This window comes from Stegostoma tigrinum, chromosome 4, assembly GCF_030684315.1.
Source record: "Stegostoma tigrinum isolate sSteTig4 chromosome 4, sSteTig4.hap1, whole genome shotgun sequence".
Lineage (NCBI taxonomy): Eukaryota > Metazoa > Chordata > Chondrichthyes > Orectolobiformes > Stegostomatidae > Stegostoma > Stegostoma tigrinum.
Window position 1 is genome coordinate 84,652,562 of NC_081357.1, and position 22,560 is coordinate 84,675,121.

Below are 22,560 nucleotides of genomic sequence, written 5' to 3' on the forward strand. Positions count from 1 at the left end.
TTGTTATCTTACAGTAGAATCTGCATTTTGCAGTAACTCAATGCAACACTTAGAAACATTTATCACACAATTATGAAAATAAATAGTCACAATTTTACATTTTATAAAAAATAAGATCTACCAGTTTAAATCACATTTGAATTAAATCAACATCTGTATTTAAAATTCAATATTGGAGGTTCCAAGCAGTAAGCAAATTAAATGTTGCAATGATTAACAAAAAAATTCAAAATATACACATAGCACTCTTTGGAATAGTCTTTGTTCCACACAGTTCAAACTAAAGATTGCCGCTAAACAACATTGTTTGTGCATTACAAGTGTGGAAAGTCATCAACAACAATGTTAAACTAGCATACCTTTTAAAATAGGGACTTAATGTTTTCTTTCCTGCTTAAACAAAGCATTTTTCTACTATTGAAATCAACAGGGGAAGAACATACATTATCACACTGTTTCATTATCAAATACTTTTCAGGCTCCTCATAACACATAGACCTCAAATCCAAAGTCCTGAGAGTTAGCTACTGAATTGTGATGCAATGTACCTCATCATCAGTCAGTCGCACATGTAATGCATGTTGGCAAAAGCACAACAACAGCAAATTAATTGGCTGCATCACAGAAATAAATGATTATAAAATGCTATCCATGGAAAAGAAATTAATTAGAAGGTTTAGTTTGCAATTTTACCTTGTAATGGATTGAACTAGAGAGACAATTAAAGATAATAAACAATCTTATCTCTGATGTTAGAATGACTCTATTTGATTAAAATGCAGCTACTAGGTTATTAGTGTTTTTCAATAGTCAATACTACAGGTAAAATAAGATTTTTAAAGGTGCTGGAAGCAGAATCAATAATAATGTTCAAAATGCAGACGGTAAATACTTGAAAAGAAATACTTGGCATGTCATAGGGTAAGTGGGATAAATTGGATAGCTCATTCAAACAGCCAGGGTAGTACCAGTGGCCAAATTGTCTCCTTCCACACTGGGTTTTTCTGTATTTCTATGAGAGTAATCGTAATAAATAGGAGAACAAAGGGGATTGATGTTGTTTGCAAACAGCCATGGCCCAGTTGAAATGGTATATATTCCACTGAATTGTACAGAAAATAGCTGAGGTAATTTCAAATGTATTTACCAAACAGATCCCCATGTTACATGGGAGACATGTCGTCAACATATTCAAGGACAAGGAACAGAATCACCAACAAAGTCTGTCAGTTAGATTCATAAATGCAAATAGCTATTGGTGTGTTGTGTTCAATGCTCAACACAACAGTTTTTAATTAAATTCTGAATGCACCATCAGATTGGGTGGGGGGGGGGGGGGAGCGCACATCAAGATCTCATCTGAACAAGCCTTGATCAGCATTTGACCTAGACACTGGGAATTACCCATACAGTTTTGCACATTGCAAAGGGAAGGGCTTGCGTTCCTGTGTTGGTGAGGCTTCGTCTGTACAGAAATATGTTACAGAATGTCCAAACTGCCAAACATGATACGTCTGGTTAAAAGGTGGATTTTTATTTTATTCTTTTGCAGGTGGTTGTGGTGAGCTTTCAGGAAAGAGACAGTCTGCAGGATCACATTTTCCATCTTGTCCTGGAGGACCGGTAATGCCTTGTGGACCAGGAGGACCTACCGTTCCCAATCCCGGCAACCCTGAAACACACAAGTGTGTAGTCAGTTGAACAGTCCACAGACTCCTGTAGCACTTGCCTGCCAAAAATGGGAAAAAAGCCATTCCAATTGAAAAAGCTGTTTGAAATTTAATCGTCACTTCTTAACATAGAACATAGAACTGTAGAGCACATGAATGGGCCCTTTGGCTCAAGACATTGTGTCAAAATGATGCTAAATTAAATTAATTCTTTCTGCCTGTCCTTGGTCCATATCCCGCTGTTCCTTGCATATTCATATACTTATCTAGCAGTACCTTAAATGCCCCTATCATATCTGCCTTAACCAGCATCCCTGGTAACATGTTCAAGACTCCTACCACTCTGTGTAAAAGAAAAACTTGCCCCTTACATCTCCAGGAAACAAAATGTAACATCTCAAAATTTGCAGATGTCACCAAGTTGGGAGGGGGTGAGGATGAACAGTGATGAGGATGCATAGATCTCTCAGCATGACCTTGTCAGGTTGGGTGAATGGGCGAATCAATGGCAGACACAGTATAATTTGGATAAATGTAAGGTTATTCACTTTGAAAGTAAAAATAAGAAGGCAGATTACTACTTGAATGGCTATAAATTGGGAGAGGGCAGAGTGAATTGGGACTTGGGTGTTCTTGTGCACTAGTTGCTGAAGGTAAGCATGTAGGTGCGGCAGGTGGTAAAGAAAGCCAGTGGTATATTGGCTTTCATACTATTGGCCTTCATTGCAAGAGGTTTTGAGTCAGGAGCAGGGATGAGTAGTTGCAGCTATAAAACAAGACAAATGGTTAAACTTGTAATTTTAGACAAAAACACATGAATAATCGTAATTGGAAAAAAGAGAAAGAGTTATGCTAAAATGGTGAAAGGAAAGATAAGAAGCCAATTTGATAACAAAGTGAGTAAATAGGAGGACAATGAAGGCGACTTTATTGAAACAGGAAATGAACTTGATTCTAGAAATCATAGAATCCCTACAGTGTGAAAATAGGTCCTTTGGTCCAACAAATCTACACCAACCTTCAGAGCATAAGACCCAGACCAAAACCCCAATAACCCCCTAATCTACACTGCCCTGAATGCTACAGGCAATTTAGCATAGCCAATCCACCTAGCCTGCACATCTTTGGACTGTGGAAGGAAACCGAAGCACCCGGAAGACATCCACGCAGACACGGGGAGAATGTGCAAACTCCACACAGAGGGTGGAATCAAATCTGGGTCCCTGGCGCTGCCTCACAGACTGACCACTGAGCCACTGGGCTGCCCCAAGTGGAGTGTAAAGCATGTCACAATTTGTTACCAATACATTTTACGTGATTGCCACATATCAATCGCACCATCACTGCTCATTGTATTCATTATAAAATCGCAAGGTCAAGAGGCAAATAATCAGATACAATCAGAAATAAGTCAAAGATCATTGTAGCATCAGTCATGAGGAGGGTGTCATCTTTGCACTGAAAACTGCTCACTAGAAATAATTCATTTTGCCTTACAGAATAGTTACAGCTGATTTAAGAGAATGCATTCAACTGCAGATTAATTAAACAGATTCTATGCCACATAGCCTGTGGACAGAGGCAAAACAGGGACATTATTGTTAGAAAAGGCCTGAAAAATGAACACAACTGGATAATCTGAATAACACTGGTGAAGTGTAGGAGCTTGCTGAGTGGAGATTTCTTAAGTTTGCATGTGTCGCAAAATCAAAATTACATTTGTCACTATAATAATTTTCTCTTAAAACGGCATTGGGAGAATCTTCGCCAATAGTAGCCTTATTCAATGAATATATTCCACATACTGACCACCCTTAACAGGGGCAGCAGGGTGGCTCAGTGGTCAGCACTGCAGCCTCACAGCGCCAGGGACCCAGGTTCGATTCCAGCCTCAGGCGACTGTCTTTGTGGAGTTTGCACATTCTCCCCGTGTCTGCGTGGGTTTCCTCTGGGTGCTCCAGTTTCCTCCCACAGTCCAAAGATGTGGAGGCTAGGTGGATTGGCCATCCTAAGTTGCCCATAGTGTTCAGGGGTGTGTGGGTTACAGGATGGATCTGGGTGGGATGCTTCAAGGGGCAGTGTGGGCTTGCTGGGCCAAAGGTCCTGTTTCCACACTGTAGGTAATCTAATAGTGACCAGCCCAATACTGACTGCCCCAATATTGACCATCCTAATGCAGACCATCCCCCAAACTGACTGTACCTAAGAATGGCTATTCAATTACTGACATTCCCAATAATGATTGCCTATAATACTGACTATCACAAGACTGACCTTCTCTAGAAATGACCTTTCCCAATACTGAAAATCATAAAAACCTAAAGAACTGTGGATGCTGGAAAACAGAAATTGCTGGAAAAGCTCAGCAGGTCTGGCAGCTGACCGTCATAATACTAACCTTCCCAATCCTACCATCTTCAAAACTGACTTTCCAACACTGACCTTTCCCAATATGGACTGTCATAATGCTATTTTTTACAATAACGACCTTCTCCTATACTGACCACTCCAAAATGATTTTTCTAATCCTGATTGCCTCAACACTACCTATCCCAAATACTGATCATATTTTCTTAATACTGACCTTCCCAATAATGACCTTTCCTAATACTAAACTTCCCCAATAGTGATATTTTGCTACTTTTGGAGCAGCAGATCGTGAAGGGGAACGTCGGAGAATACAGCAGAATATAGATAGATTGGAGAGTTGGACTGAAAAATGGCAGATGGAGTTCAATCCAGGCAAATGTGAGGTGATGCATTTTGGAAGATCCAATTCAAGAGCAAACAGTGTGGTAAATGGAAAAGCCCTGCGGAAAATTGATGTACAGAGAGATCTGGGCATTCAGGTCCATTGTACCCTGAAGGTGGCAACGCAGGTCGACAGAGTGGTCAAGAAGGCATACAGCATGCTTTCATTCATCGGACGGGTTATTGAGTACAAGAGTTGGCAGGTCATGTTGCAGTTGGAAAGGACTTTGGTTTGACCACATATGGAATTCTGCATACAATCCTGGTTGCCACATTACCAAAATGATGTGGATGCTTTGGAGAGGGTGCAGAGGAGGTTCACCAGGATGTTGGAGATTGGCATCCCTGGAACATCCCTGGATGTTGCCTGGTATGGAGGGTGCTAGCTATGAAGAAAAATTGAGTAGATTAGGATTATTTTCATTAGAAAGATGGAGATTGAGGGGGACCTGATTGAGGTCTACAAAATCATGAGCGGTATAGACAAGGTGGATAGCAAGAAGCTTTTTCCCAGAGTGGAGGGCTCAATTACTCGTCATGAGTTCAAAGTGAGAGGAGAAAAGTTAAGGGAGGTATGCGTGGAAGGTTCTTTACGCAGAGGGTGGTGGGTGTCTGGAACGCATTGCCAGCGGAGGTGGTAGATGCAGACACGATAGTGTCTTTTAAGAAGCATCTGGACAGGTATATGGATGGGGAGGGAGCAAAGGGATACAGACCCTTAGAAAATAGATCAGAGATAATGGGAACTGCAGATGCTGGAGAATTCCAAGATAATAAAATGTGAGGCTGGATGAACACAGCAGGCCAAGCAGCATCCCAGGAGCACAAAAGCCGACGTTTCGGGCCTAGACCCTTCATCAGAGAGGGGGATGGGGAGAGGGAACTGGAATAAATAGGGAGAGAGGGGGAGGCGGACCGAAGATGCAGAGTAAAGAAGATAGGTGGAGAGAGTGTAGGTGGGGAGGTAGGGAGGGGACAGGTCAGTCCAGGAAAGACGGACAGGTCAAGGAGGTGGGATGAGGTTAGTAGGTAGCTGGGGGTGCGGCTTGGGGTAGGAGGAAGGGATGGGTGAGAGGAAGAACAGGTTAGGGAGGCAGAGACAGGTTGGACTGGTTTTGGGATGCAGTGGGTGGGGGGGAAGAGCTGGGCTGGTTGTGTGGTGCAGTGGGGGGAGGGGACGAACTGGGCTGGTTTAGGGATGCAGTAGGGGAAGGGGAGATTTTGAAACTGGTGAAGTCCACATTGATACCATATGGCTGCAGGGTTCCCAGGCGGAATATGAGTTGCTGTTCCTGCAACCTTCGGGTGGCATCATTGTGGCAGTGCAGGAGGCCCATGATGGACATGTCATCTAGAGAATGGGAGGGGGAGTGGAAATGGTTTGCGACTGGGAGGTGCAGTTGTTTGTTGCGAACTGAGCGGAGGTGTTCTGCAAAGCGGTCCCCAAGCCTCCGCTTGGTTTCCCCAATGTAGAGGAAGCCGCACCGGGTACAGTGGATGCAGTATACCACATTGGCAGATGTGCAGGTGAACCTCTGCTTAATGTGGAATGTCATCTTGGGGCCTGGGATGGGGGCGAGGGAGGAGGTGTGGGGACAGGTGTAGCATTTCCTGCGGTTGCAGGGGAAGGTGCCGGGTGTGGTGGGGGTGGAGGGCAGTTCCCTCTCCCCATCCCCCTCTCTGATGGCCCGAAACGTCGGCTTTTGTGCTCCTGGGATGCTGCTTGGCCTGCTGTGTTCATCCAGCCTCACATTTTATTATCTTAGAAAATAGACGCCAGGTTTAGACAGAGGATCTGGATCGGCGCAGGCTTGGAGGGCTGAAGGGCCTGTTCCCGTGCTGTAATTTTTCTTTGTTCTTTGTTCATAATACTGACCATCCCAATACTAATCATCCCCAGCACTGTTTGATTAGAAACCCAAGTCAATTAGGATCAGATGCGACAGTATTGGTGTACAAAGGTTAACTAAGCTTTAGGGAAATGAAAACAGATTTTAAAAATTCATTCAATGGATGTGGGCATCACTGGCTGGGCTAACAGTTATTGACCCATCCCTAGCTGCCCACAAAAAGGTGATAGTGAGCTGTTTTGGTGAACCATTGCAGTCCAATTTCTGTTAGTAGACCCACAATGCTGTTGGAGGGTGCTGAGGAGTGGGAGAGTTCCAGGGATTTTGGCTCAGTGGCAGTGAAGCAGGGTGATATAGTTCTGAGTTGTGATGGTGAGTGACTTGGAGAGGAATCTGCATGTGGTGGTGTTCCCATGTATCTGCTTCTCTTCTCTTTCTGGATGGAAGTGGCTGTGGGTTCGAAAGATGCGTTTTAAGAAACTTGGTTTTGGAATTTTTACCATATATCTTATAGTTCGTACACACTGCTGCTACTGAGTGGCAGTTGTCAAGGGAGTAGATGCTTGCAGATATGGCAGGGTTTTTTGACCTGGATGGTGTCAAGTTTCTTGAGTGTTATTGCAGCTGCACTCATCCAGGCAAGTGGGAGTATTTCTTCATACTCTTCACTGGTGTATTATAGATGGTGGACAGGCTCTGGGGAGGGAATAGGTGAGTTGTTGCAGAATTCCTAGCCTCTGAAACAAAAACAGAAATTGCTGGAGAAATTTAGCTGGTCTGGTAGCAGCTGTGGAGAAAAAGCAGAGTAAAAATTCATGGCCAGTGACCCTTCTTCAGAACTATTATTAGTAGCTGGGAAAAGGTGATACATATGCTGAAGTCAAGGAGTGAGGTGTGGGAGATGAAATGAATGGACAGGCAGTAATGTTGTCCAGATAGACAGAAAGAAACTTAGGGAGACAAAAGGATGGCTGATTGTATGCCAGGGAGAAAGAAAAGCTGATAACATGGACCATAAGTAAGTGAAAATGGGTTGGCTATGTTAGAAGTAGCCATGTCATGATAGGGCCTGAGGTGTGAAAGTGGGTAAAAGACATGAAAGAATGTATTCAGATTCTAAAATGATTGAACTAGGTATTCAGTTCTGAAGGTTCAGTTCCAAGTGGAAAATAAGATGCTGATTTTCCAGCTTGTGCTGAACCTTGCTGGAGCTCTGCAGCAGGCCCAAGACAGAAGTGTTGGTCGGTGAACATGGTTGTGTGTGGTAGTAGCATGCAAGTGGAAGCTCTGAGTTATTTTTAGCATTCTCTAAAGCTGTCACCCAGTCTGTGTTTCATTTCCCCACAGTAAAGGAGGCCACATTGTGGGTAGCAAATATAGGGGACTAGATTGACTAATGTGAGATTGAGCAGCCAATGATCTAAACATTCATATTGACTAGTGGAGGACTTGATACCTGGCTTGCCCGGTTCATGTAGTTGGAGGGTTAGATACAAGCTATGACTACCCTACAACAGAGACAGCAGTTACTATGCTGTGGGCTCCGCATGATTGTGTCTCTGCTGCATCATGAGCTGGTGACTTCACAAACAGCACAAAGAAGGCAACATTAGAAAATGAGCCATGGGCTTACATCATACCTGGAGGGCCACGAGGACCAACAACACCAGGCATTGTGATGCCAGGTTCACCTCTTTCACCTTTCTGACCTCTGTAACCTGTCCAGGAGAAACACAAAGTTAAGGATCAATACAAGGTTTAGGTTCCCATTACAAGACTCAGGAATACATACTGCACTGGGTTTTAGGAACTGAAGATATACAGCACAGAAATGGACCCTTCAGTCCAAATAGTCCATGCCGACCAGATATCCTAAGTAAATCAAGTTTCATTTGCCAGCAGAGATAATGGGAACTGCAGATGTTGGAGAATCCAAGTTAACAAAATGTGGAGCTGGATGAACACAGCAGGCCGAAACGTCAGCTTCTGTGCTCCTAAGGTGCTGCTCGGCCTGCAGTGTTCATCCAGCTCCATACTTTGTTAAGTCTCATTTGCCAGCATTTGACCCATATCCTTCTGAGCCCTTCCTATTCATACATCCACACAGATGCCTTTTAAATGTTATTGTACCAGGCTTCATCACTTCCTCTGATAGTTCATTAAAGACACGCACCACCCTCTACATGAAAAAATTGCCCTTTAGGTCTCTTCTACATCTTTCCCCTCTCACATTAAACCTGTGCCCTTTAATTTTGGTCCTGGGGAAAAGACCTTGCCTATTTATCTTATCTATGCCCCTCCTGATTTTATAACCCTCTGTAAGGTCGCTGGTAATCTCTTGAACCTTAGCCTGGAATGAATCTACTGCAGGTTCACCAACACAGCCAGCTTTAAAGACTCTGGTGTTACTAACCTTCCAATATCATAACTGAAGTCATTATGAAAAACCTCTTAATAAGTGAGGTAAGGAGGCTCAGTTGGTTGGATGGTTGGTTTGCGAAGCAGTGTGACACCGACAGCATGGGCTCAATTTCCTTCACTTGCAGAGCTTAGCATGAGGACTCTCCTTCTCAACCTCTCCCCTCACCTGAGGTATTGTGGCCCTCAGGTTTAATTACTACCAGCCATCTTTCTCTCTAATGAGTGAGCACCCCTATGGTCTGGTAACAGTATGATGATACAACAACAATCTCCCCATTGCTAACCACCAGGTTATTGTTTTTATTCCTTGACTTTGGTTCGGCTACATTTAGACTACTGTGTACAGTTCTGGTCGCCACATTACCAAAAGGATGTGGATGCTTTGGAGAATGTGCAGAGGAGGTTCACCAGGATGTTGCCTGGTATGGAGGGCACCAACTAAGAAAGGTTGTGTAGATTAGGATTATTTTAATTAGAAATACGGAGATTGAGGGGAGACCTGATTGGGGTCTACAAAATCATGAGGAGTATAGACAAGGTGGATAGCAAGAAGCTTTTTCCCAGGGTGGGGAACTCAATTACTTGGGGCCATGAGTTCAAAGTGAGAGGAGGAAAGTTTATGGGAGATATGCGTAGAGAGTTCTTTACGCAGAGGGTGGTGGGTGCCTGGAACGTGTAGCCAGCAGAGGTGGTAGATGTAGACACGATAGTGTCTTTTAAGATGTATCTGGACAGGTACATGGATGAGCAGGGAGCAAAGGGATGCAGACCCTTAGAAAATAGATGACAGGTTTAGACAGAGCATCTGGATCGGCGCAGGCTTGGAGGGCTGAAGAGCCTGTTCCTATACTCTAATTTTCTTTGTTCTTCGAGCTAATTGCATAGCTGGGTGCTCAAGCTGTCTGAATCAGTACCTCAAAAGAAAATTCATTTCCTCTTGAATGCCAAAATCTCTACTTTTCCTTGCAACGACATCCAAAGCCCTACCAGGCTACAGTTATCTGAGTACTGTCAGATTGTTTGGCGGAGCGGTATGTGAGAAGTTCTAGTACAGTTCTGATATTCTCAGACAGGAGATAAGAAATAGTTGTTAGTTGGTCAGCAATCCTTTCCTCAGTTTTGAACCCTAGACTTTCCTATGGTCAGAACCAATCTTGCATCCCACTATATTATTGGAATTACTGTAATCATTGCCCTTTTGGATTTTTATTTCCTTTCCTTCTAAGTTCTACATTCACAATCCGAGATGCTCAGTCACTAAAATTTACAGAAAAACATACACAAGAAGCAGGAGTAGGCTATTCATCCCCTCAAGCCTAGCCCACCATCCTATAAAATCATGGAATATATGACTGTAACCTCACTTTCGCATTCCCAATAATGTTTCCTCCTTCCCCCTTCTAAACTAATCTATCCAACACTGTCCTAATATTCAAGAATTCTGCTTTCAGCACCTATTCAAGGAGAGTGTTCCAAAGACTGAGGAACATCTGTGAGAAATTCCCCTTATCTTTGCTTTAAATTGGCAACCATTGATTTTTAAACAGTGATTTTCAGTTCTAGATTCTTTCCTAACAGGAAACATCTTCTTCACATCTACCCTGTTAAGACCACTCAGGATCTTGTATGTTTCAATCAAGTTGTCTCTTGTCCTTCTAAACTGCAGCAGATACAAGAGTAGCCATAAAACTATAAGATGTAGGAGCAGAAGTAGGCCATTCAGCCCAAGAGTCTGCTCCACCATTCAATGAGATCATCACTGATTTTATAATCGTCAACTCCACTTTCTTCACCTGTCAGTCCAATTTTTCCTCAGAAGACAAACCTGTCCATTCCTGGTATTAGACTATTAAACTTTCTCTGAATAGACTCCAAAGTATTAACATCCTTCCCTAAAAAGGGTGAACCAATATTGCATTGCACTGACAATTTGCATTGTAATTGCCTTGCATTGCCTGTAATTTAAATATCTTTAATATTTTGTCTCCCCCAACAGACTGCTGCATTTAAAATCAAAACTGTGTACTTAGCACTGAGTTTTACTTTTCGTTTTATCTTACATTCATTTGTACTTTTTGAAATTGATGGTTTTCTGCAACATCAGGAAATCTTAAGTGATGAGGATAAGTTTGAACTAGAGATTTAAGCAATGTGCCAGGGTTTTTTAGCAGAAGTACCAAGCTGCTTATCTGCTTGGTATTTGTTTTGTAATCGTCTACACCAGTGACATCACCCACTGCCCAACTGGCATGTGATTTGATGGGCCCTCCTGGAACAGGGATCATGGGTTTTTTTGCTAGTCGGCCAGATGACAGGTAAGACTTAACTCTTCAACAAGATTCTATTGTAGGTATTTCACCATCACAAAAATAGATTAGTTGAGAAGGACTGAAGTCTTGATTTGCATCAAGATGGACACTTCATCAGTCTTTTTTAAAAGTAACTCAAGTAAAATATCAAATTAAACAACTGTCTTCATTAAGAAGGTATTACACAAACAGCATACTTTTAGAATATTTAGTACAGTACCTCCCAAACCTCCTTCCATCTATGACCCTATGGTGAAGCTTGAAAATTATCATGAGCTCTGAGTGAGAATGGAGAGAGTGGGAACACAGCTGTTATAGCTGTTACACCTGTTACACCTTGGTCAGAGCACCACGTTGGGCATAGTGGCCTCAGAGCTCACAATCTCAAAGTTTCAGCTCTCGACCCAGCATGAAGAAGCTCTGGCTTAGAACCAATAGCTGGCTGTTACTGTTGTGGCAAGGAATAAAATTCACTCTAAAATAAAACAGTCTGAATGGATAGGAGAATTTAACTTAAGAAACAAGGTACTAAAACATTTAGAGAACTTTTAAAACATGCCCAAATAGAAACAAAAAGAACATTGTTGTTGCTCAGCAAGTCAAAGCTAAGCAACGTGAAAGACAAAAGTGAGTGGAACAAGTAAAATGTCCATTAATTAATACTATTTAATACATTTTTAATGGGTGTTAATAGGTTATGATCATTTGCACCTCATTGTCACTGAAACAAACTTTTTTTTGCAGTTGGATGAGATCCTGAATGTATGCTGGAAGGCATTTTTGAAGTGCAGTTTAATATCCTTCTCTAGACAGGTGTTTTTTGGCATTTATTTTAATTAATAATTTTGAAGATTGCGGTAAATTTTAATCAGAAATAAATCTTAATGCAGGTAATTTTGTGGCAACAACAAATATAAAGGGCACAATGGTTTCTTCTCTCAGCCATAACAAGATGATTCCTTCAGAGAGTTTTTTTTAAGTTCCTGCTGGTTCCTTCTCTTTGACTACAGGACCAGCTAACCATCAGGATCCACTGGTCATCTACACAGAACGTTCTGAGTCTGAATGTCTATAACGACAAGAACAGCTTCTGCAATAACAAAGTGTGAAGCTGGATGAACACAGCAGGCCAAGCAGCATCTCAGGAGCACAAAAGCTGACGCTTCGGGCCTAGATCCTTCATCAGAGAGCTTTTTTTTTCTTCTGCATTGGTTTTCAAGTGCTGGCACAATGCATTTCAAAAGCATTTAACCTAGACTCAATCACCTTCTTCGGTTCCCAAGAGCGCCCCACCTTCCAGACTCCATGGTCACCAAGTCACACAACTGGTTGTCAAGCAGAACCCATTGTAGATCATGTGACTTTTCATTATTCAATTTTAGCTTGGGAGATAGTCTAAAACACAACTGTCTTATAAAGCCTTATGTAACAATAGAAGAATGTCAAAAGGCATTTGCAAAATGCAGTCAAGCAAAATTTGAAATCGAGCAATGCAGATAATTCGGACAATTGATTAAAATTGTATTCAATGAGTTAGGTTACGTACAGCTTCTTAAAAGGAGAAGAAGGGAGGTATCTAGGGAAGAAAGTTTGAAGACTCTGGCTAAGAGTTTTGGCAGCTGAATGCCTGGTTGTCAAAGTTGAAGCAAAGAAAATCATATAAGTCAATCAGTCAGAGTTCCTGAAGGCAAAGGCACCATATCTTAAAACAGCATTTCTTCTGCACAAATACAGAAATATGTATGTGCAAATAATAATTTACAATTGCCATCAAAATCTAACTTGAGAAAATCAGAGAGTAGTTGAGACTTTGATTGTCAAGACAGGTCATTGAGCTATTTAACAGTGTGAAATTGTAAGTTTGTAAAAACAGATTAAAAGAGACCACAGTTTAAAGCACTGTCAGCAGTCTCATTCCAGATAAGTGAAAATTCATATATCTACAAAATGTATGTGGGTGAAGTCTATTGTGAGGAAAATACAGTAAGCAGAGAATCTCACATTTCAATTTGGCAGGTACAAAATGACTGCCACCTTAGTATTTAATTTTGGTTGCAGAATCATAGGAAACAGAGGTCAGATATTTACTTTTATATGTTCAACAACATGGTTAGGGAAACTATTGCCCATCCCTTGTTTCCCAAAGGGTAGCTGAGACTTAAACAATTGCTGTGGGTCTGGATTCAAATGTTAGCCAGACCAGTTAAGTATGGCAGATATCCTTCATTAAAGTTCATTACAAAACCAGATGAGTTTTCACAACAATTGCTAGTGGTTACATTGTCAACACTGGGCTAGCTTTTAATTTCATGTTTATTTTATTGAATGGCTCCAGCATGTTACAATGAGGTTTAGGGGTCACAGGTTCAATGTGCAGGGGGGAAAGTTTAAAAGAGATGCGCAAGCAAGTTTTTCACGCAAAGGCTGCTGAGTGCCTGAAACACGCAGCCAGAGGAGGAGATGGAAGCAGACACAATAGCAGCAACGAGAAGCACCTGGACAGAAATGTGAAAAGGAAGGGAATAGAGGGATGCGGACCCTGTAAGTGAAGACAGTTTTAACATGGAAGGGCTAAAAGTGTTGCTCCAGTTTTGGAGGGCCGAATGCTCTCTTCCTGTTCTTTGTTCTTTCTTCTTTATGAGTTTTCATTTCTTACCAAAAACAATGAGGTGCATGCATTCCAAGGTGCCTGAACTGGTTTCCAATAGGAATGCACAAGAAAAGCTAGTGAGTTTTCTAAAATAAGTTCACAGAAACCAACAGAACAAGATTTAGCACAGGAATTAAGGTGTACAGGCAATTCCTGGTTTGCTGATGGGTTCTGTTCCTGAGTACATTCATAAGTTGATTTGTACGCAAGTTGGAACACAATAAGTACAATATAACATAGCCATTTGATAGTACAAGCCAATGTTAGATCCTTAAAATTAATTATAATATGTAATCTTGTTCATAGTTATAAGCATTCATAAGTCGGATGTTCGTAAGTTTGGAATTTGTATCTTAATCATTCTATAATGTTGAAGCATTGGTAACTCTTGTCCAATCTTTGTTGAGAAGTAATGACTCAAAAAGAAACTGACAAAGATGCAATGTTGAAAAGTTCAAAGCATTTACGACAAAAAAATCAAAAACTGTAGAGCAAAGTTTCCGAGAAGATGAAAAACAGTCCGAGAATTATAATCCGAAGTAGTATTGCAAAGTCCTCTGCAGGTAAAGAAATCTGGTGGAACACAAATGTATAGTGAGTGTGTCAAGGGTGTGTCAGTAAAACTCTTCCACCACAGGGAAAGAAGATTGACTCCTCCCAATATGAAACTCCCAAACCCAAGGAAGTGAAACTGCAACTCAAACATTGACAAGGATTTGTTTTCTGGCATGCAGCCCAGCATTGACAGAAGCCTTGAATACTTCAGTAATCCAGTTTGCTCTTTTTCATTGAGTTGTCCACTTGTCCCGAGCACTAATGTATTTCAAACAGCATTGAAGAGATCTTCTTTGTCCTACTGGTGTCCATAGATAAAGCTTAAAAAAAAATCAAGGGCATACTTCATTGCTTGTCCTTTCCATTTTGCATTCCTGAAAGGGAAGTGAAATGGATGTTTTATGCGCTGAGGTGAAGACAGAAAGCTATTATTAATGAACAATTTTACTTAACTAAGGATAAAATATAGTTTAATGAACTGGAGTAACATGCATGAATTACTTTACCTGTTGCGGTAGTAGCTGGAGATATGGGGTGTGTTTTTGCATTATATATTGTTTACTCTTGCTAGCTGAGAAATGCATGTAAAGGACTACGGTCCATCATGCAGATTATCACCCAGCACTAAATAATTAATGTAGGCAGGAAGATGCAATGTATCAAGATGTTATGCTCCTGATGATGCGCACTTGCTTTAAGAAGGGTAGATCAAGACTTCTACAATCTCGAGATTCTAGCAAAGAATGAATCAAAGTAGAAAATTGTCCAATAAATCTGGATTTTAGCACAATTAAGGTGGTAGAAATAATGTCAAGAGACATATTTGGAGCTTTGAAAAAAAGATGAAAATTCCAAGTGTAACGGCCAGATTATAATGTATAATATCCCAACGACAGATACTGGAAACTGGAGGAGAGGTGGATGCCTTTTAGACACAACCATAAATCAACAGGGTGAGGTTTAGCATGAGAATTTAGGTGTAGAGGCAATCCCCAGATATCAAACGGATTCCACTCCTGACTACGATCGTAAATCGCTCTGTATGAGTGAATGTTTCCATACTGGATTCTTAAAATTAATAGTAAAATGGGATCTCATTTGCCATTATGAGTGCTGGCAAGTCAGATTTTTGTAATTTGTGATCTACTTAGGCCTAGTCATTCTATAATGTATAATGCCCTGCACCACTGCCTATAAGTTAGGTGTAGGAAATGTTTTGCTTCTGACACTTGAGTAAGTATTGCTTGAAATTTCTAAATATTATTCTTGGAAGAGGGGAGGTTTAATGGCATCCATGCACCTGGGTTGTACATGGTTAACTGACAAATTTGTTTTCTACTGCTCAATCAGGTTTTTGGGAACAAGTTTGATAAGAAGGTCTGACCATCGTTTATGCATGTAAATCTTTTCTGTCTTTATTGAATCAGAGAATCTATTGTATGGAAGCAGACTATTCCGCCCATTGTGTCCATAATGACCCTCTGAACACCATTCCACCTAGACCCACCCCACCCTACCCTGCCCTGGAACCCCGTATTTCCCATGGCTAATCCACTTAGACTGCACATCCCTGGACACTTTGGGCAATTGGGCAATTGGCTAGTTCACCTAACCAGCACATCTTTGGACTGTGGAAGGAAAGTGGAGCACCCAGAGGAAACACACGCAGGCATGGGGAGAATGTGCTTATGTCATACAGTCGCTGAGCCTGGAATCAAATCCAATGCCAACCACTGAGCCACTGTGCCACCCTATAATGTGCCAAAATTGAACTGCCAATTTGAGGAAATCATTCCAACAACAGCTCCCTCTCCCCACGATTAAAATCTCAACTACAGAGTACCAAAACCATTTCTGAAACTTTCCAAAGCCAACCAGTTTGAAATTCTAACCTCTAGGTTAGTGGTACTTTCTTGTATGGGTGTAAACAGAGTTGGAAAAATCAGATTTTAAGACTCTTCATTAATGAATGGCCGACTGTGGGGAGAGCCAGGAGGTGTAGGGAGCATCTGTAGATTGTAATTCTAGAGGATGTGATATTCAATTAAACATTAAAACTTCGCTCTAGTCTTGCTACTTCAAGACTTTGGCCAATGTTATAATTTGTGTGATGTGAATATTTCCAACCCAGGTAGGCCTCATAAATCAGCATAATCAGTTTGAAGATGTAATCAGATCAGAAATTGCTGGCTGAAGGAATAATTGAGAATTTCCGATAACATTGAAATGTTGCGAAAGCTACATCTTAAAGCCAGACAAATCCATGGTACACTGTATGTCTTCCATAACGTATAGTTTTTTTTTGTTTACTATCTTCGTAAGAGGAAGAAAATTGTTTTTTCTTTTCCAACAAGACTTGATGATTTGCATGCTCAATGCTTCATCACGTAATGTGTAAAATTGAACCACTGTTCTATTTAAACTCTCATGACATAGCTTGTTACGATGGTGAATGATTAACACAAAAATTTTATGGATAATTTTATTCTAATCTGCCAGACAGGTGGATGACTTGTTACTCCCAAACCAGGTTAAATCAACCACACGTCAAAAGGGTAAAGGGTGTAAAATGATATCCCACCTCTTTCTCAGCTGGTGGGTAGCCTGTAAACAATATACGTATCAGTATATTGCATTCATTTTGCTGTTTATAGTGTATTGCCCTTATCTGAGTGTGAAGTTAAGTCTATGAATAGGGCTTTCTCACTTTAACATTACTGTGTACTACACCTGCATCTTGAGAGGCCTTTTTTCTAGCTCCTACACTGTCAGGCTGCCAACTCTCACTGATTAATGCAGAAAACTAATCCAGAGCTATTTCCTGTTGCCTCACATTAATGGCTTTCCTCCTTCCCGAGTTTCTTGCTGTAGCCCACTGCTTGCTTGCTCCATAATGATTTGCTAAATTGCAATCCCAGCATTTGATTCCATTTAGAACTATATTATTTCAACATAATGACCAACTTAATGAGCCCAGTGCATTCCTGCTGCTCACATCAACATTTCTAACTCACTGCCTTCTTATATCTGTCACTTTGCTTATTTCCACTTTGACTGCACTTTGAAAAAATGAATAACACTGAACTCTACGTGACTAACCTAAATGGTTCCTTTTACTCTTTGTACAACAGTTTTGGGGGACAGTTTATTTTGTGTTAAGCCTAGAGATTCCTTCTGATTTGTTTGCTCAGAACAATCAGAAGGGTTATATACCATTGGAAAATAATCCAGTTGAGCAGTGAATCTGATGTACAGCATCATACATTTTTCATTCAATTTCTGCAGTATCTTCTCTACTAGTCCCCATGTCTTCCAGCAAAGGACTCTGTGCTCTCTGAAATGGGCAAGCCATCACACATCATCTTATATCTTCTGCGTTTAGTATCACGTAACCAAATGAGACATGTGTTTACACCGGTTTCTATAGGTCTGTATTAAGCTTGTATGACCAGGGAACTCTCCTGAACCTTCCGCCACCTTTAGCTGTTTTACAAGGATCTGCAGATTGGCAATCAATCTAATGGGCCATGTTACAAAAGCACCACCCTTGGCCATTAAGTACTGAAGTCAGACTCGAACCTGGTTCAGAGACAGGAACACTAGCTATTGAACCAGAAGACCTCCCACATATCTATCTGTGAAACATGCACACAAATTGATGTAACTGTTTACCTTGCCAAGGATAATATTGTTTCTATAACTAGTACACTACTATCAGTTCAAAGCATGATGAGGCCCTCCATGCCACTGTAAAAATGTTACTATGCTTATATTTTGGACAAATCTTGCCTCTGGCTCCTTGTGGCCCAGTCCCTCCTTGAGGCCCAGGCAGTCCTGGCAGACCATCATTTCCTGGTGGTCCTGGTAGGCCTATTTTGGCCTGAGCAGCCAACATTGCAGCAGGAGATTTCAGTTTGTAGTGAGCAAGTCTCTCTGGAAAAGAAATGAAATTAAAAGAGGCAAAGTGTATTAACCCATAGCACGATGACAATACCCACTTACTTGGACAGGTACAACAGGAGGCATTCAGATCCTCTAGTACATTCCACCATTGAGTTAGGCTGACCTGCATTGTAACTCTAGCTGCTCACAATGATTCCCTCACCCTTTATAGCCTTACATAACAAAATGTTGAAATGTTGATTTGACCCCTCCAGCCTCAACAACTTTGTGGAATAGAGTTGCAAATTCTGGCTCTCCTTTTATCTGAAGCATGTAGAAAATCCCAAAACACTTTGAGACAAGGAAAAAATAAATATTCAAAAGAGAATCAAGCTGCAGTAGCAGATTTATCTTTCTTTATTCTCTCATGCAATATGAGTGTTGCTGATAAAACCAATATTTGTTGTCAATTCTTAATTTTTCTTCACCTTAATGGCTTGTTCCCCCACTTCAGAGAGCACTTGAGAGTCAGCCAAATTGGTCTGTGTCTGGAGTTACACATAGGCCAATCCAGGTAAGGACAGAAAATTTCCTTCCTTCAAGGATGTCAGTGAACTGGGTGAGTTTCTACAAAATTGATGATGGTATCATGGTCACCATTACCAAGCGTGTGGATGTGTGTAGGGCAGTTGACGTGATGTATATGGACTTCAGTAAAGCCTTTGATAAGGTTCCACATTGTCGGCTATTGGAGAAAATACAGAGGCACGGGATTGAGGGAGATTTAGCAGTTTGGATTAGAAACAGGCTTTCTGTAAGAAGGCAACGAGTGGTGGTTGATGGAAAATATTCAGCCTGGAGTCCGGTTACTAGTGGTGTGCCCCAAGGATCTGTTTTGGGACCACTGCTGTTTGTCATTTTTATGAATGACTTGGACGAGGCATTGGTGGATGGGTTAGTAAGTTTGCAGATGACACTAAAAGTCAGTGGAGTGGTGGAAAGTGTGGAAAGAATGTTGCAGGTTGCAGGGAGACCTGGATAAACTGCAGAATTGGGCCGAAAGGTGGCAAATGGAGTTTAATACGGATAAGTGTGAGGTGATTCACTTTGGGAAGAATAATAGGAAGGCCTCGGGTCAATGGAAAGATTCTTGGAAGTGTAGATGTGCAGAGGGATCTTGGTGTCCATGTACATAGATCCCTGAAATTTGCCACCCAGGTTGATAGTGCTGTTAAGAAGGCTTATGGTGTTTTAGGTTTTATTGGTAGAGGGATTGAGTTCCGGAGTCATGATGTCATGCTGCAACTGTACAAAACGCTAGTGTGGCCTCACTTGGAATATTGCAGTTGGAATATACAGTTCTGGTCACCCCATTACAGGAAGGATGTGGAAGCACTGGAAAAGGTGCAGAGGAGATTTACCAGGATGTTGCCTGGTCTGGAGCGCAGGCCCTATGAAGAAAGGCTTAGGGACTTGGGTCTGTTCTCATTGGAGAGAAGGAGGCTAAGAGGGGATTTAATAGAGGCATACAAGATGATCAGAGGATTAGATAGGGTGGACAGTGAGAGTCTTTTTCTGAGGATGATGACTTCAGCTTGTACGAGGGGGCATAGCTACAAATTGAGGGGTGATGGATTTAAGACAGATGTCAGAGGCAGGTTCTTTACTCAGAGAGTGGTAAGGGCGTGGAATGCCCTGCCTGCCAATGTAGTGAACTCAGCCACATTAGCGGCATTTAAACAGTCCTTGGATATGCATATGGATAATGATGGGATAGTGTAGGGGGAGGGGCTTAGATTAGTTCACAGGTCGGTGCAACATTGAGGGCCGAAGGGCCTGTTCTACACTGTATTGTTCTATGTTCTCTGTTCTTTGTTCTATTACCAAAACTAGATTTCAATTCCAGATCTATTAATCTGGAGGACGTGACAGAGTGGTAATGTAACTCTCATAACCCATACTGCCAGGTTGATGTTCACAGGAAATCATACTATGACAAATGGTGAAGTTTCAATTCAATTAAATCTGAATTTAAAAACATAATTTCACTGTTGATTGCTTTTGAAAGAAAATTTCAGATTTACAGAAGGAAATTAGCCATCCTTATCTGGTCTGGTCTACATGTGACTCCATCACAATGTAACTCACTCTGAAATGGCCTAGCAAGCCAATCATTTTAAGGGCAATTAGGGACTCTCAATAAATGCTGGCCTATACAGCAACACCCATATCCCATTCAGCTGTAAAACAAAATCTAAAATTCTTGCTATAGCAGGATTTGAACAATCTCTAGAACATTATCCTGAGCCTCTAGATTGTTGGCAGAACAAAGATTGATAGATTTCTGCAAGACTTCACTTGGATTGAGGCTCAGGCACTGGACTCAGCACTTCCTGCCCTGGCAGGGGACAACATGACTGCCTCCTCATGGCCTCCTATGGTGGGATTTGAACTCCTGTCTCCAATGTAAGGAAAGCAAAATATTGTGGATGCTGGAGATCTGAAATAAAAACAGAGGTGCTGGAGAAACTCTGCAAGTCTGACAGTGGCTGTAGAGAGAAAAAAACTGAGTTAATGAGTTTTGAAAAGATTTATACCAGGCTTGAAACATTACCTCTATTTCTCATCTCTCCACTTAAGTCACCTCTCCACTTCTTAGAAAGAAGGCCTAAACTGACCCCAACTACCACTGCCCTCCTTCATCTAACTGACCTCACCCTCACTTTGAACAACTACTCCTTTAACTCTTCTCACATTTTTTCAGGTCAAAGGTGTGGCCATTGGTACCTGCATGGACCCCAGTTGTACCTGTCTCTTTGTGAGGTATGCGCAGTGTTCCTTGTTCCAATCCTACTCAGGGCGGTCCACATAGCTCTTTCTCCGGCCCATCAATGAAACTGCTTCTCTCTCTTGTTCTGAACTGTGAAAATTTATTAACTTCACTTTCAATTTCTCTCATGCCCTCACCTTCACCTGGTCCATCTCAATCTCCTCCCTTCCCTTCTTTGACAACTCTGTTTCTACTTCTGGCGATTGGCTGGCCACAAACATCTATTACAAACCCACTGATTCCTACAACTACCTCAAATATACATCCTTATGCTTTGCTTTCTATCTGAACTCTATTCCATTCTCCCAGTTTCTCCATCTGCATCACATCTGTCTGATGATGTCACCTTCTGTAGGGGGGCCTTAGAAATGTCCACCTTTTTCTTCGACCAAGTACCCACTACCAGGGTCGACAGGGTCCTTAGCTGTGTTGAACTCATCTCCTGCAATTCTGTTCTCACTACCTCTCTCCACAACAACGATAGGGTGCCCTTTGTCGTTACTTACCACCCAACTAGTCTTTTCATCCAAAAGATTGTAAGCTGTAATTTCTATTACTTAAAATGGGATACCACCACCAGACACATATTGTCCTCCCCTCCTTTGTCAGCCTTCCACAGGATCTATTCTCGCTGTGATACTCTGGTACACTTCTCCTTCATTCCAAACACCTCCTCACACACTCACTTTGCCTTCCAATGCAATTGCAGAATGTGTAATGCCTTTCCATTTATCTCCTTCGTCCTCACAATTCAAGGTCCCCAGACATACTTTCCAGGTGACACAATGATTTATTTAATCTGGCCCACTGTACTTCATTTAATCTAATCGACTGTATTTGCTATTCATAATGTGGGAAATAAAACAGATTATGTCTGCAAAAATGCCCCAAGCTTCCGGATGACTGACACTTCAACTGCACCACCATGTTCCCTAGCCAACATTTCTCTTGCAGGCCTGCTGCAGTATTCCAGCTATTTCGAAGAACAACATCTCATTCTCCATGTGGGAACCCTACAGCCTCTAGGACTCAATACTGAGTTCATTAACTTTAGATCCTGATTCTATCCTTCCATATTTTTTATCAATCCCATGACGTGAGACAAAAATAAAAATTAGAGTCAATGTTTTGGGTCAAGTGACCTTCTTCAGAGCTGTTATAACAGGGCTGCTTTTAGCACAGTCACCTTTTCTCACCTATTCCTCGGCACATTATCAGGTTATATGGATTACATTTAGTAGAGCTCACACAGTTTCTCTTACTCTTTAGCTTTTCTTTTGTCCAGGCCTGCTACCCATTAGCTCTTTGTTTACCTACCCCTTTCATATTTTTCTCTCTTCCACTTGTCCACTCTCCTTTCCACTTAGACCACTCACTACCCCAACTTCGGTTTTGTCATAAATAACACTTTCTCCTAGCTGCTAACAGTTCTGATGAGGAGTCAACTGACTCAAATATTAACTCTGCTTTCTTCTTACAGATGCTGCTAGACCTACTGAGTTTCTTGCAATTTCTATTTTTGTTTCAGATCTCCAGCAACTACAGTTCTTTGTTTTACTTTTGTGAAACATGATTTCTCTTTCATAAATCCATGTCGACTCTGTCCAACCTTATCATTACTTTCCAAGTGCCTAGTCAGCAC

The 22,560-nt window shown here is 41.5% G+C and overlaps 1 protein-coding gene across 2 annotated transcripts in view; it reads right to left on the reverse strand.

The window, feature by feature from the left end:
• Positions 1-22,560, reverse strand: part of LOC125452853 (collagen alpha-1(XXII) chain-like) — a 444,116-nt gene continuing 421,556 nt past the window's right edge. For both annotated transcript variants that reach the window (XM_059645502.1, XM_059645503.1), the window contains 3 exons: positions 17,996-18,139; positions 7,912-7,989; positions 1-1,672 (listed from right to left, as the gene is read on the reverse strand). In XM_059645502.1, coding sequence (XP_059501485.1) covers positions 1,539-1,672; positions 7,912-7,989; positions 17,996-18,139 — 356 coding nt within the window. In that variant the 3' untranslated portion in view covers positions 1-1,538. The remainder of the gene's footprint in view (positions 1,673-7,911; positions 7,990-17,995; positions 18,140-22,560) is intronic.